Genomic DNA, 15,203 nt, shown 5'->3' on the forward strand with positions numbered 1-15,203 from the left:
TTCAGCTAAAAATTTTGGAAATTCCTTTCTTTTGACAGCAGAGGATACATAATTGTCATAAAAGAAACATGATTGACCATTTAGAATGTGAAGATATTCAGCAATTTTCTTTTTTTAGGACACAGACTTATCGAGAAACATTCCTGGCAAAGTGAAAGTATCTGCACCCAATCTTCTGAATGTAAAAAGGAAATAGCTGAAATGAAATCCTAAAATATTTAAGAAGAGCCAATTTTAATATACTTTTGGAAGTTCAAAGATGAAAACGCCATGTAACAGGACTTCTGCATTTAAAAATGAACTAAACATTGCCTTGCTATATTCGCCAAAAGGACTTAATTCTTGTTTTTTCCAGTTTTATATAGAAGAAACACTGTCTATGATATTTGTGGATAGTTAAATGCTAAAACATCTGTAGTTATTCTACATTTTCTTGAAATTTGGGAGGTTAATTCTTAGTACTCATTTTACAATGTAAAGAAATTGAACAGTGAAGTAGCTCTATTGCTTAAAATCTACTGTATATAACATCTAATATATGTCTATTACAGGCCAATTTACAAGGGTTTTTTTCTTGTTGGGGCTGGGGCGGTTAAACATTTAAGGATTGTGTCTTGAAAACCCTAAGTATTGGAGTAGAGTGGATTTTCTTCTGCCTTCACCTATACTTGTCAAAAAAAGTATTAGACCAAATGTAAAATACAAACAATTCTCATGATTCAGCTTAAGAAATAATTCCTAGAAGAAATTGGTGTTATTTCTATGCATTTATATACCTTCAGTCTTCATATTAATTTTCTTGTAATCGCATTCATTTCTGTACCATTTTAATTTCTACCTCTAGTAATTATCCTAGCATGATAGAGTATCTTAACGTATAACATCAAAAGTGCACTTCAATATCACCTATAGTCAACATGACCATGTGCCCCAGCTTCTACACTGAAGGAAGCATTTACAAATAGCTATAGGTCACTCTATGATTTCTTTGATCAGCTTAGTCCTATTGGATATTTTTCCATTTGAAATTAATGTAAAAAAAACCTCTTTATTAATGTTGTATTTATGATGCTAGGCTATATAATAGACTGACTACTCTTACCATTAAAAAAATCTAAAATTTTAATGTTTTTAAAAAATAACTTTACCATTTCATAATGGTAAGACTGTTTCATATAATGTTTGTATATTCTGAAGTTACCAAAAAGGAAATGTAATAACCATTCTTTGGGGGTAAAAAGCCCAAGCATTAATTTTCTTTTAATAGCGGACTGTTACTGGTGTTAAATACATTTATTGTAAACTTTAGACACAAAAATAGGTTCTCTAGGCCATTCACATGCACATTAAAACCAAAAAGCTGCCAACTACAACAATGCATATAATTATACAAATGATGCCACTCTAACGTTTACAGGTCTGCTGTCCATGCAAGGTTATCAGAGGTATTATCTATGAAGCCTTAAGATCCAGAAGTGTTGTTACTACCAAACCTCTGATTGACACTGTGAAGTAAGTGTTTTGGAAGGCAGTTCCATGCGTTGGCTAACATTTCTTTAAAGCAAATGACTGCTTCTAAGCTTAGCCTGAAAGTAGACAAGGAAAGAGAAAAATAATTTCACTTTACTATTTAGAAGTATTTACTTGAACTACAAAAATAAATAAATAAATAAACAAAAAAAACGTAAACAAAAAAACTTTCTTTGAAGAGTTTCACAGGAACTGGTTAGTTATATCAATGAAGACTCATCATTGACCTTAAGTGTCAAGAAACACAATGCAAAATAATCTAAGTGCCAAGTAAATAGTTACTCACCGTACAAGAGATTTTGGTTGAACTGAAAATATAAGTATTTCATTACTGTGTGCCTGAAAAATAGATATGAAGAGTACATTAAAAAGTGCTTCACACACCAGTTTGTGTAATAATATGAAGTGGTATACTTACAGCTCTGTGATGGACAAGCAGATTGTTGGCACACCCACCAAAAACAATTACTTCTCCTTCATCACTGGCACAAGCTGTATGCCATAACCTGCATTAAAAACAAAAACTTGAGTTTGAAGTCACCCAAACAACCACACTGATCATGTACACTACAGAATAGAGCTAATTAAAGACCAGAGATCTTAAGGTCATTCAGACCAAAACATCATGGTGGTAAGTAAAATCTTAAGAAAAAGTAGCAAAAGTTTTTTTTTTTTTTTTTTAAATCTATTTTATCTAGATATTTTTTCTCTCTGGTCTGGTCCTCATTTATGCAATGAGGGGATTGAACTGAATGATCTGTTCTCTAGGTCTTTGTTAGCAATAAAAATCTTATGGGAGCTGAATAATATATGCCCTCTCCTTCTTCCATAGACACATTGGCCTTATACAGAATATGTGAGGGATGCCGATGCTGAAAGCCTGGTAATTCTATGGAAAGATATTTGTGCAAATGAAATCTTAGGTGGCATGACTACTTGGGTTAGAGGCTTGGGGAAAAAAATAGAGGCTGGCCTATGTGCTTTGAACACCAATTTTGACTATTATTTCCTTTAGCAATTCTTTTTAAGATTAATAAGAGAAATAACTCAATGTTTAAGTTCTTTTGAATGATTCTACTCCTTAACTTTTGTTAGACAAATCTGATCAACAGTTCTTGATCTTTTTTTCATGTATATATATTGTTTTAGATTTTAAAATGCCTTTCCAGTCTTTTCCCCCAACCCCACCCTTTTTATTTATTTTTTTGAGACAGAGTCTCGCTTTGTTGCCCAGGCTAGAGTGAGTGCCATGGCGTCAGCCTAGCTCACAGCAACCTCAAACTCCTGGGCTCAAGCAATCCTCCTGCCTCAGCCTCCCAAGTAGCTGGGACTACAGGCATGTGCCACCATGCCCGACTAATTTTTTCTATATATATTAGTTGGCCAATTAATTTCTATATATATTAGTTGGCCTTCTTTCTATTTATAGTAGAGACGGGGTCTCGCTCTTGCTCAGGCTGGTTTTGAACTGACCTCAAGCAATCCGCCCGCCTCGGCCTCCCAGAGTGTTGGGATTACAGGCGTGAGCCACCGCGCCTGGCCATCCCACCCTTTTTAATGACAAACATAGATACAGTTCATCTTACTCAGGTAAAAAGCTTGATTATAAATTTTAACTAAATCAATAATTTTATGATAATGGAAGGAAGAAGCAAAAACAAAAGTCCAGCCCTATTCTTCATACATAGATGGAAAAAGAAAGTATTTGATAATAGGGTAACAATGGTTTTCTTTTCCTTGAGAAGTATGATGTCAAACCTTAGCAAATGCTAGGATTTCTTGTTTTTTTTTTTTTTTGAGACAGAGTCTCACTTTGTTGCCCAAGCTAGAGTGAGTGCCATGGTGTCAGCCTAGCTCACAACCTCAAACTCCTGAGCTCAAGCAATCCTACTGCCTCAGCCTCCCAAGTAGCTGGGACTACAAGCATGAGCCACCATGCCTGGCTAATTTTTTCTATATATATTAGTTGACCAATTAATTTCTTTCTGTTTATAGTAGAGACGGGGTCTCACTCTTACTCAGAGCTGGTTTCAAACTCCTGACTTTGAGCAATCCACCCGCCTTGGCCTCCCAGAGTGCTAGGATTATAGACGTGAGCCACCGCGCACGGCCAAATGCTAGGATTTTTATAAATAAGAATGGTGGATATAATGCAGCCAGAACTTCAGTTCTTACTAGTCTTAGTTTTAAATAGTTCATACCTTGGTTTTTCAGAATAGGGATGATTAAACTGTATCCATTCATTTTTACTGATGCAGTAAGTCCAGGCGTCACCTGATTGAAACAAAGAAAAAAGAGCTATGAAGTATATTATGTTATTCTGTTAATATGACATTGACACTTAAAGGGCACAGCTTTAACAACTAAAATAATACATTAGATCATGAGTACATATAGAAAGTATATTTCCTTTTTTTTTTTCCTCTGCAATTAACTAAATAAGCCCTTTAAAGTACTGCAGGCCATTTCTTTAGTGAACATAATAGAAGTATGTCATGTATGTATAATTATAGGTATGTTATATGATCAAGATTAATATCAAACCTTCCAACCAACCCCATAAGCCCTCTCATATATCTTTAATAGACTGATTTTCAGCTATTTATTCTATATAGATGATATATGATGATTTCATTATCATATTTTTAAGGGACTTACTTAGAGGCTGTTTATCAGTGGTAAATCCTCCAAAGAGAAAAAGATGATCTGAAGAAACTGGTGTTAGTGAGTGCCAAGATCGGCCAACTGGGCATATGCCTTGTGGAATTCTGAAAATAATAGCTAAGTTACAATATCTATGATTAAAATCAGCTACTGCATGTAATACAGAAAAACTGAAGTTTTCTTTTAAAATTTATATGGAATTATTATGAAAAAAGACTAAAAACTTTAATTGTGTGCTTTACACTGAACTATTTTCTTTGAAAGCACAACTTTAGACCTTTTTGCAACAAACAGTGAGCATATGCCATGTGCCAGGGACACAGTTAAGGGAACTGAAAACAGAATTCCTTAAGGACCTAGTAATCATGCTTACTTATATTCATAATTACAGAAAAGTTAAGCCAAGTATATTATATACTGATAATAGGGGAAAAGGTAAAAATTGGGAAAACTTTTGTAAATAACCTAAAGTGATACCTACATTTCATTCCACTCCCATGTATCCAGATTAAGATAGTGAAGATCATTCATTCTAGCATCCTAAAAAAAAGGATGATTGAATCATTATTTTGAAGAATTCAAAAGCAATCATTGAAACTGTTTATGTACTCACTCGGTATCTGCCTCCAAACACAAAGCCTTTGTTTCCAACAGTTGCACAGGCATGGGCAGCGCGAGGTGAAGGTGCTTTACCCTAATAAAAAGTTACACAAGCAACTTAGTAAAGGAGTCAGCTTTTTATAAATGGAGGGAAAATATCAGTCTTCTCTGGATATGGGATAAGAATATGCAAGATACTTGAGCTTTTAAAAGCTGAAGTGCAGATGTTGAGACAGCAGTACTGAAAGCTGACTACCAAGCTGGGGATTTAATTGTATATTTTTGAGATGTGTTACTAAATAGGCTGGTTAATATAACAGAAAGGTTGTTTTTTTTTTTTTTAGTTTTTTTTAATTTTTTTTTTGAGACAGAGTCTCACTTTGTTTCCCAGGCTACAGTGAGTGCCATGGCGTCAGCCTAGCTCACAGCAACCTCAAACTCCTAGGCTCAAGCAATCCTGCTGCCTCAGCCTCCCGAGTAGCTGGGACTACAGGCATGCGCCACCATGCCCGGCTAATTTTTTTTTTCTATATATATTAGTTGGCCAATTAATTTCTTTCTATTTATGGTAGAGACAGGGTCTTGCTCTTGCTCAGGCTGGTTTCGAACTACTGACCTTGAGCAATCCGCCCGCCTCAGCCTCCCAGAGTGCTAGGATTACAGGCGTGAGCCACCGCACCCGGCCTATTTTTTAATCTTTTAAAATAAAGACCACATTTTATAATATCTGGGGAAAAAATCTAATATTTAAGTAATATATATTCCAACGTAGTGCTAGGTTAATTACAGGTTGAGTATCCCCACTCTTCAGTCTGAAACTTTTGAGCAACAGCATGACACTCAAAGGAAATGTTTGTTGGAGCATTTTGGATTTCAGATCTTTGGATTAAGGATGGTTAGCTGGTAAATACATAACGCAGATATTCCAAAATCTGAAACACTCCTAATCCCAAGCATTTCGGATAAGGGATACTCAACCCATTTGAGCAATAGCAGCTACCATTTAGCATAATAGATGCTGGGTTAGTCCCTTCATATATTCCTTAAACTTTTCTGATTTCCAGATTCTTTGGGAACAGTGAAACCTATGGATCTTCTCTTTCCAGAAAACAAGAATAAGCTGTAAAATTTATAACACCTCCTAACTCTGGTATATCCCCCTCCTCCTCTAAGTGGCCTTGCTTTAATAATTCATTGTTCTTCAGTAACTCACAGTAGTTATAGGCTGGCTCCAGATGAATGTTTCAGTGTCTAAAATATGTACATGGTCATTCCATCCTCTTGGATGACTTGAATTCTACAGAAAATAAGAATCTAAATTATTTTATAAGTAATGTTTGTAAAATTACATAGCCCCTGATTTATTAACAAGGAAAAATGAAGAAAACTACTTGCAAACATAAAGTGTATTTCAACATAGGCCATATGCAAATATGAAAACTTCACTTACCCAAAAAGATGTTTCATCAAATTCAAAAGTTCCCAACACTTTATCTTCAGGTAAATATCCATATCCTCCAAAAAATATTAGCCTGTTTGATAAAAAAGACATTAAAAACTCAAACATCCAAAGGATAGGACACAAGGGATTTTTCTTTTTGTCTTATTACATTAACTGCCATGTGAGTTATATTTAACTCATGCTAGTTTTGAGCCCAGGGCCTAGTGAAGTGTATATAACTCACAAATCTCTTTACTTTGAGAGCTGTGTGAACTATTTTTCAAGTTGCATATAACTCACGCACAGAAAACAAAAATAAATTTTCATTAAATTAGAAAGGATACTTTTGTTTTTGAAGTTTTTATTCTGGTTTCATAATAAACCACCATGGCCCCAAGAAAAAATTTTTTTTCCTAGTGTGGCAATCAATGTGTTATGTATGTATTAAGAAGGTACACTTGAGTATATGAAAATACTTAATTCAAATAAAAATGGCTAACAACTATGTCTTAGGTGCTATGTTAAATGCTTTCATTTATTAATTCATTTAATACGGGCCTATGAGGTATGTTCTATGCTTATTGGCTGAAGACACCTGAATGTTAAACTCTTTCCACATAAATAACCCAAACCTATAGTTCTACTAACTTACTTGTTTTTATATACCCAGACACCAAGTTTGTCCTTTGATGATGGAGGAACTCCTTGGCAATCAATTCTTTCCCACTGTAACACTCTGTCTGTAGACCTTGAATCCAGCATGTAGAACTGTCAGAAGCAATGATTTCTGTTAGATGTGGTAATGTGAAAGAAATTCAACTTTAGCGTTTAATTTTACTGTGATTTGTGATAAGAATGCCATCTAATTCATCTAATGCTACTGAAATTGTGACTGCAGAGAGGCTACAGACTCATCTGTGTCTAGATTAGGAATTTGTGACAGAATATAAATTTCCTAAGTCACTAAGCACACTGTTGGTTCAGCTAGTTTTTTTTCCACATAGCCCTACCGTTTTAAAAATCTAGATCATTTATTGAATGTCTATAGAGCAATAAATTATGAAAATATACAAATATACAGAAAAGTATACTTAGAATATTAGTCATGACATTATATGTTTGAAATTTTTCATGATATGGCAAAAAATAGGGATTGGGAATAGCTAAAGTCTAAGTATGGCAAACACAGCCACACCTCTTTGATGAAGGAATCGCAGTGCATTCATTTACATCGTACAAGCTTTTTTTGCCTTAGGTAGGCACTCTACTGATCTAATTTATGGGTATCAAGATGGTTTTACAAAAAATGTCAGGTTTGCAATTTTACCTTCAAATTCAATTTAACAGATACATCTTCAGTGCCTATTTAATTCTAGGAGCTAAGGATCAATACTTGAAAGATTAAAAGGTGGTTTATCCTTCAAAGGATAAATATATATATATATATATAGTTTTTACTTCTTTTCAACACTCAAGCTTTCTTTCTGTCAAATTTAAAACACTCAACCCCATTTGACATACTAACCTACTATGATTTCTGTAACTACCCCCTAAAACCTCAGTTTTTCCCCTTCCCAACCTTCCTCAAGTTGCAAAGTTACTCCCTCCCCCCGCCCCCCGGCTTTGAAGAATACATAGCTCAACTACAGCCTGTAGATGAGATGTGCCTCACAAAATATTTTCAGCAAAGAAACTTTCTTCAAGCAAAACATTAATCAAAAGCCCAATATATAAAAACAAAACTGGAGCTACGATTGTTAAAATGGAGGGAAGGGCAGCCCACCTAATACCATATGCTCTTCCCACAAGTGCCCCAAGGCATCTCAAATCTTTAGAATTTCTAGGAGCAAAGTATGAAACCATCTTAACCATATGTACAAAACCTGTAAATCACTTGGCATTTCCATAAACGAGACATATTTTGCTTATATCTCTGCATCTTGGCTACCCCTTCCATTTTTATTCAATTCAAGCATCGCCTCTTAATGATCCTACCAAACACAATGTCAAAGACTCTTGCAAATTCAGTGATATTTACTGAGTTAAGTCCTATGTACCAGGCTGTGTCTCGGATGCTACTGCATGGTTTACTTATTATATATGTCCCTTCCAGAACGTGAGCTTCTAGAGGTGGAGACTATTACAGTTTGTTCATCTGTCTCCAGTGTCTGACCAAGTGCTTAGCATGTAAGGTGCTTACTAAGTTGTCAAATAAATGAATTGATAAGCATCTACCTATATATTATATGTATCTTTCTGACTAACTGCATCTGTCTCTTACTGACCTGAAAGAGAATAAGTGACAACTTTTCCTATTTGGAAACAAATATGGACCAAGTCTGAACAGCAGTGTCTTAGAGCACAATATTATTGGAATGTCAATATGTAAAATTTTGTCTGTCTGTGTTAATTTATCTAACACTTATAGGTTCTAAGACAACAATTAGCTATAAAGAGCACAAACAAAAACCTAGGAAGTTACTCTACACAAGTTACCAACACAATTTGATTTTACAAAAGGCCTAGGTAAATACAGACTGGTAGACACAATAGTAAAATGCACATTCATACTATAATCTTAACCAAGACAGAAATAAGTATAGGGCTAACCTTAGAAATCTGAGGTTTGAAAGAGAATGAGAATAAAATTGACTTGAACCATAATCCCTAGAAACACTAACCTTATTTGTATTGCCTCTTGAATGGTGTCCTCCAAACAAGTACAGCACTCTATCTACACACACAGCACAGCTTCCTGACATAGAAGGAGGAACATCACCTTCAGTGTTAATTTTTTTCCTGAGGGCAGTAAAAACTGAATATAAGTAAGTTTACCAAATGGAAGAAATGCGATAATCGATTAGGTTTTCTTCTACTTATCCCCACAATAAAGGAAAAAATAAAAGGAGAGGGCTGACTAGATAGTGTCTAGGGTCTCTTCCAGCTCTAAATTTTAATTCAAGGAATGCACTTTTCCCTCTTCCAGCTCTAAATCATTTGCTAGAGTGCCATGGTGTTAGCCTCGCTTACAGCAACCTCAAACTCCTGGGCTCAGGAGATCCTCCTGCCTCAGCCTCCCAAGTAGCTGGGACTACAGGCATGTGCCACCATACTAGGCTAATTTTTTCTAGTTGGCCAGTTAGTTTCTATTTTTAGTAGAGGTGGGGTCTCCCTCAGGCTGGTCTCGAACTCCTGACCTTGAGCGATCCGCCTGCCTCAGCCTTCCAGAGTGCTAGGATTACAGGCATTATTCACCACGCCAGGCCTGATACAGTCCTTTGTGTAATACTACAAACAGGTAGCACTTACTATCGGTGTGTGCCAGGTATTCCTCTGAGTGTATGTATTCATTCTGAGCCAAAAAATTTTAATCTAAGAAATTATAAGATTCAGAATGTTAATAGTACATTTACGGTCTTCTGCTCACACTATCAGATACAATATTACTTTATCTTTGTTAAGCTTGAAGTTTTGGAAGGCTTATTTTAAGGTTTTTTTTTGTTGTTTTTTTTTTAATTTTTCTATAGAGACAGGGTTCTGTGTTGCCCAGGCTGGTCTCAAACTCCTGGCCTGAAGTGATCCTTCTGCCTTGGCCTCCGAAAGTGCTAGGATTACAGGCATGAGTCACCACACCTGGCCTTATTTTTTTGTTAATTAAAATATATACATAGATACAGGTTCACTTGTTGGATAAAAAAAAAATATATATATATATATATATACATAGAATTCCTTTTTTAAGGGAATACAATTATAAACTTCCAATTCTGTAGAAAAAGATTAACAAACAGCTCATATTAACACTGATTTGCTATTTGCACAAATAATCCTGACATTTTAACTCTTAAATCAAGTGAAACTATTATTCTAGCTCTGAGGTCTATAATATGTAAAATATTTAAGTCACAAAGTTCTCACAGAGCAAACCATGGGGAAAACTACTTTGTAAATCCCCGAACATGGCTATAACCAGCATTTAGAGAAACACATTAATTCTACCAAGCACATATTCTTGACTACCACTGTTATGAGACCAGCAAAAGATCCTTTCAAATTATCCCCAATTTATATAGAAGGTACATTTAAGTTCGTATTGGTTTTTAAACAGAACATACTATTTTAAAGGGATTTAATTATAGAGTTCATTAAAATAGAATACCACCTTTATTTTTAGCAGCTAAAATTTCTAAACCTAAAATCCAACAAGTCTAACATCCTAAAATCCTTTTCTTATTCAAGATACCATATGACAAGACTTATAGTGTCTTGAAAATATATATGCAATTTTTATTATCTTTCCAGGATCTGGAACTAAGTACCTCTCTTTTAATATCACTATGATAATTTAGTTATACAGCCCTGAATAGAAATTTATTCCAAGGTCATAAAAGTAGTAATTGCAGAACTACTTCTAAAGAGATACTAAAGTATCTAAGTTTAACAGCTGAGCTAACCTAGAATATTTTTATAATATATAGATAGCTTAGCATCTCTAATTAAAATATTTTTATTCATCAGAATGGGTTTTACAACATTTTTCTTTGCAACCTTATTTGAATTTTTTAGTCCCTCTCATAATATCCAGTTACCATCTTCCAGTCTCCATATTGTAGATCCATAGTTCTTCTCTAGGCAGATAAAAGTCATATAATCCTCTGACTTGATTACTCTAAGAAGAAGAATAAAATTGTAAATATTAAAAATAATTGATATTTAAAAGAGGCACTATTTTTTCCTGTCTTATTTTAAATATTAATTAGGAAATTGCCAGTTATGAAAAGTTAAATAGGTCTTACAATTATATTAAATGCATGATCCTACCTGACCCCTATGCCACATTGCTCAAGGTAAAGCTTAACATAGACAGCTCTGAATTAAAATTTTTGATACAATAGTACAAGAAGTTAAGACGTCTCCAGGAACTCTCTAAGACTAGTTTGTCAGGAACAGATCATTACCGAATTTTAGTTGCATGACTTCAGAAGAGATTGCATATGCCATGGTCAGCAGACTATTTACTGAAAGCCTGACCTATACTAACTTATGATGTATGGCTTTCTAGCCAAGCTTTCCTTTCACTCTTTCTCTAAGAAGCAGGAGAGAGGGCAGAACTGCAAATCTGCAAATATTAAGTCCTTATACAAAATGTTAAGTTCCTTGTTCTGCTCCATTTCCCCTCAGGTATTAATTCCTAACAAATAGACTGAGCTTACCAGAGCTAAGTGCTGCTGTCCATGGATTGCTTTATTTAATCCTCACAACCACCCTAAAAAGTAGCTGCTAGCACAAGAAAATGAGTTTTTTAGAGAAGTAATTTGCCAGTGTTACTTAGCAAGTAATGTAGAGCCAGGATTCCATCCTTTCCCTGAACTTGGCCTAGTGCCTGGCATTTCCAGACTTTGATCCTCTCTGGCCACTTTCTAAACAATTTCAACATAACAGTAGTAAACAACTGCAGTTCACTGAAAATGGATGTCAAGAGTCTAATAAGCTTGAGCATTAAAAATACAGAGCATTAAAAATACAGTTGGCCATGTAAACATTTCTCTTTCCGCTCCACCACTGACGAAGGGAAAGCTGGAAGCGAGACAGTGATCTGACACAGAGGTGACCAGCCAAGCCCGGTGGAGGGAAACTGACTACTCTGTAGGAAGCTAAGGGTTATTGCCTCTGAAACAATCTCCAGGGCCTTCTGTGCCCACTCTCAGGCTTCCAGATATAAATGGGGAGAATAGGCTGTTTGGGAACTACCCAATTCAGTGATGGTGCTGCTCCAACCTCCCGCAGCCCGGGGACCTTATAAACCCACTATCAGAAATCTTCACCCTGGCAACCTCCCCACCCCGAAAGAAAAGTCCCATTCCCCAAATGTTGCTGATTTTTACAAATAGAATTATGAATAAAGTAGTTTAGACTGAAGTATGATTGATCAACAGGATTGCTTTTCCCTAGGGCAATTATTCACATTTTATATGGGTCCCTACATACCTGTCCCCTCCCTCCTTGCAGTTCCATATCCCTACCAAGTACTTTCCAAACACCTATTCACTGGAGGCTGGAGAAAACATTGCAGAAGAAGGTATCAGGACATTCTTTGAGAGCTATCTCAAACATGGTCAATTCTGATCAGGTCAACTGTACCAGAAGCTAAAACCGGTTAATAGAGTCACGAAGCAAGTCACCCAAGGCACCTGCATAGTGAACTAAATTTCAAGCAAATGGGGAGAGGGAGAACATTTTTAAAACCGAAGGGGAATAAAGCAAGTATTTTGTGGTAGGAATGGATCGCAGCCACTCCTGTAAATGAAAAAAGATAATTCTAGAATGTAGAGTGTTATTGGGAAGCTCTAAAAACAAAAGGGTAAGAGAACTAATGAGGAAGGTTTTAAATAAGAGACACCTGGGGTGGACTCGCCAGCTAGGATTAAAGAGAAATGCAAGTGAACTGGTAACTAATCACTTTGTTTACATTGGTGGTGTGGCAGGGAAGAGTTGCACTCCGTAGTTACATTTGTTGCTGGGGATTTTTTGGTTACTAGTGGAGCTTTTCTGTTAATTTTCTAAATAGGCGTTTCTTCTGAAAAACTTCCAACTCTTTCTCAGCTGAAACCAGAAGGAAAATAGCCCTGAAATGTTCAAACCATAGCGTGATGCACATCTGCACAGGTCTAGCTAGGATTGCTGCACGGGCCGGCAATGTTGAATAAGGTGATTCCTGAGGCCTTCCGGACTTCCAGGGGTTTCTCCAACACCTCGCCCGCCCCATAAGGGGGGAACAGTCTCGGGGGCCAGTTGGCCCCGGCTCCAGATAGCAAAGTCCTCCTGGGTAGTTCCGATAAAGAGTCTGAGCGATACCACACACTGTCATCTCTCTTACTCCCAACACTTTCAAATAAAACCGGTCTCGCTGTCATGCACCGCCCCACCAACCCTAACAGGGCCTTCCCCAGAATAACGCTGCAGAGGCAACAAGGGCGTGGGGGAAGCGGGCACTGGAAGCATAAGGTTGGTGTGACAACAGCCCTGGAGCCTTGGCACGGGTGGGAGGACTCGAGAGGAGACTCCCGCCGCTAGCAAACGAACCAACGGGCAGAGTCCGAGGGAGGGGAGCGCCCTCAGAGGCCCCCTCTGACCTCTCCGCCTGCCCGCGACCCGGCCCGGGTAACAGCCGAGCGGCGCCGCCACGGCCCGGCCAGCCACTGACCTTGTACCCGCCCCAGACGAACATGTGGCGCCCGTCGCTGACGGCTACGTGGCCGCTGCGCTCAGCGGGGCAGGCGAGCTCCATGGACTCATAGCTCTCGAAGGCCGGCCCCGGCAAGTCGTCCGCCCGCAGGTCCTCGTTGCCATCAGCCATCTTTGAGGCTGCACTTTCGCTCACGAGGAATGCCCACACCCGCGACGGGAGAAAGAGACAAAGAAGACAGACAGAAATGCACGGCGGCGCGAGGCACAGAGAAGGCGGCAGCAGCGAGGGGGACGGCGTTGAGGCCTCCCTGCCCCCTGCGCTCGCGAGTCTCGGCCCGCCTCGGCCGAGGACGGCTCTCCGCCGCCGGGACGCGCCTGCGGGGAGCGAGGGGGCGGCGGGGGGCCAGGACCCGGAGCTCGCCGGGGACGGGGACCGCCTCAGGCCGGCTCCCTCTCACAGCCCACGCGCCCCGCCTCCAGCAGCTCACGGCCCTTGTTTACGCCGCGGCCGGAAGCCGCCCGCCCCGCTGACGCCGCCCGCCGGGCTCCGGAAGCGCGGCCGCCGTTCAGCGCCCCCAGCGCCCGGTCCTCCCGCCGCCGCCCGCGCCTCAGCCCCGGCCGGGCCCGGCGCTTCGTGCGCCCCGCCAGCTCCAGAGACGCCCAGCCTCCTTTCCCTGAGGAAACTGCAGGGACGGTGCCCTGAATCGTTCCCTGGAGACTGCTGAATTTTAGCCAGATTCCCGCAAGATTTTTGTTCTTCCCGAACATTTTTCTCCTTGTTTGAGGCATGTTCGCAAAGCGTTCAACAGCCTGGACAGGGGGGCACCCAAATTGCTCAGCTAGTGTGTTTCCAGCCTCGGCTTCTCGGAGACGGAGTAAATGCCCTGCTGTCTGTCCCCTGGGCACGAGGGATGGCGCCTCGGCCTCCCGCGCGGTGCAGCCCGGTTACCGCCGCTCCCCGGGAGAGGGCCGCGGCCCGCCGAGCGCCTCCTGCCGCCGCCGCTGGCCGCTCGCTGCTGCAGCCCGGGTCGCCGTCGCTGCTGCAGCCGCCAGTTTGGACGATTGTGTTAGGCGTTTCAGAAACCGTCAGTAACTGCCCAGCCCTTCAGAGAGGAAGGCGAAGCCCCTTCTCACACTCTCCCTCTTATCTTATACGGTGCCTTTCAAATAGGCCAAAGGAAAATTACGAATTATTGTAATCGAAATTTTATTCCTCGCCTGTAAAATAGGATTGGACTAGAACATCCCTTAAACTCTTAATCTAATGGTGTCTCTACAAATTGCTGTGTTTGGTGGTGGTGGTGGTGGGGTTGTGCTTCATTATTCTCTCTTTTCCTCATGTTTATGCTGGGACCACTACTTTGAACAACAAAGTCTTTTTTCACCAAATTTTCATAGCTTGAAACTCCTTCCCTACCTGCTTCCAGTATGTTTATCTGAACTCAGAGACAAGAGTTACTTAAGAGGATTAATTTATGCCTTTAACAAGAAAACAAGTCACCTGGTAGCTGTTGAGATTTTGCTATCCAACCTGCTTGGCGCCCCACGCCTGTTTGACTCACCAGGATTTCTTGCAGCACTGTGCCCTCCTGGTGTAATGGATTCACGCTCAGTAGAACTTGAAGTTATCCAAGTTTATTGTGAACCAGCTGTGTAAATCTGATCGGGTCACTTTACTTAAAAATTTTGGGATAGAGTCCAAAATTCTTATCATAGCGCTGCCTGGCCTCAGCTTACCTTTCCAGCTTCAAGTCCTGGCTGTCTCTTGCTCCTTCCAGCT

General features: G+C 39.3%; 2 protein-coding genes across 3 annotated transcripts in view; one reads left to right on the forward strand and one right to left on the reverse strand.

Moving 5' to 3' along the window:
* The window catches only part of NEMF (nuclear export mediator factor), a 68,840-nt gene extending 62,749 nt beyond the window's left edge, over positions 1–6,091 (forward strand). Inside the window, exon 33 of the mRNA XM_076004045.1 lies at positions 119–6,091. Within this exon, the coding sequence (XP_075860160.1) occupies positions 119–196 (78 nt within the window). The 3' untranslated portion in view covers positions 197–6,091. The remainder of the gene's footprint in view (positions 1–118) is intronic.
* On the reverse strand, positions 1,275–13,905 carry KLHDC2 (kelch domain containing 2). 2 transcript variants are annotated; one of them, XM_012757918.2, is made up of 13 exons: positions 13,440–13,905; positions 10,825–10,904; positions 8,917–9,034; positions 6,888–7,003; positions 6,245–6,326; positions 6,008–6,091; positions 4,808–4,888; positions 4,676–4,734; positions 4,189–4,298; positions 3,732–3,804; positions 1,949–2,036; positions 1,817–1,869; positions 1,275–1,586 (listed from the first exon to the last, which is right to left on the reverse strand). In XM_012757918.2, the coding sequence occupies exons 1-13, from the start codon at positions 13,590–13,592 to the stop codon at positions 1,463–1,465; spliced, it is 1,221 nt and encodes a 406-aa protein (XP_012613372.2). In that variant the 5' UTR covers positions 13,593–13,905; the 3' UTR covers positions 1,275–1,462. The 2 variants fall into 2 exon arrangements, with proteins under 2 accessions (XP_012613372.2, XP_012613374.2); XM_012757920.3 differs by having other exon boundaries at positions 8,917–8,990; positions 13,440–13,579.
* Positions 13,906–15,203: the final 1,298 nt, after the last annotated feature.

This window comes from Microcebus murinus, chromosome 6 (assembly GCF_040939455.1).
Source record: "Microcebus murinus isolate Inina chromosome 6, M.murinus_Inina_mat1.0, whole genome shotgun sequence".
NCBI classification, from domain to species: Eukaryota; Metazoa; Chordata; class Mammalia; order Primates; family Cheirogaleidae; genus Microcebus; species Microcebus murinus.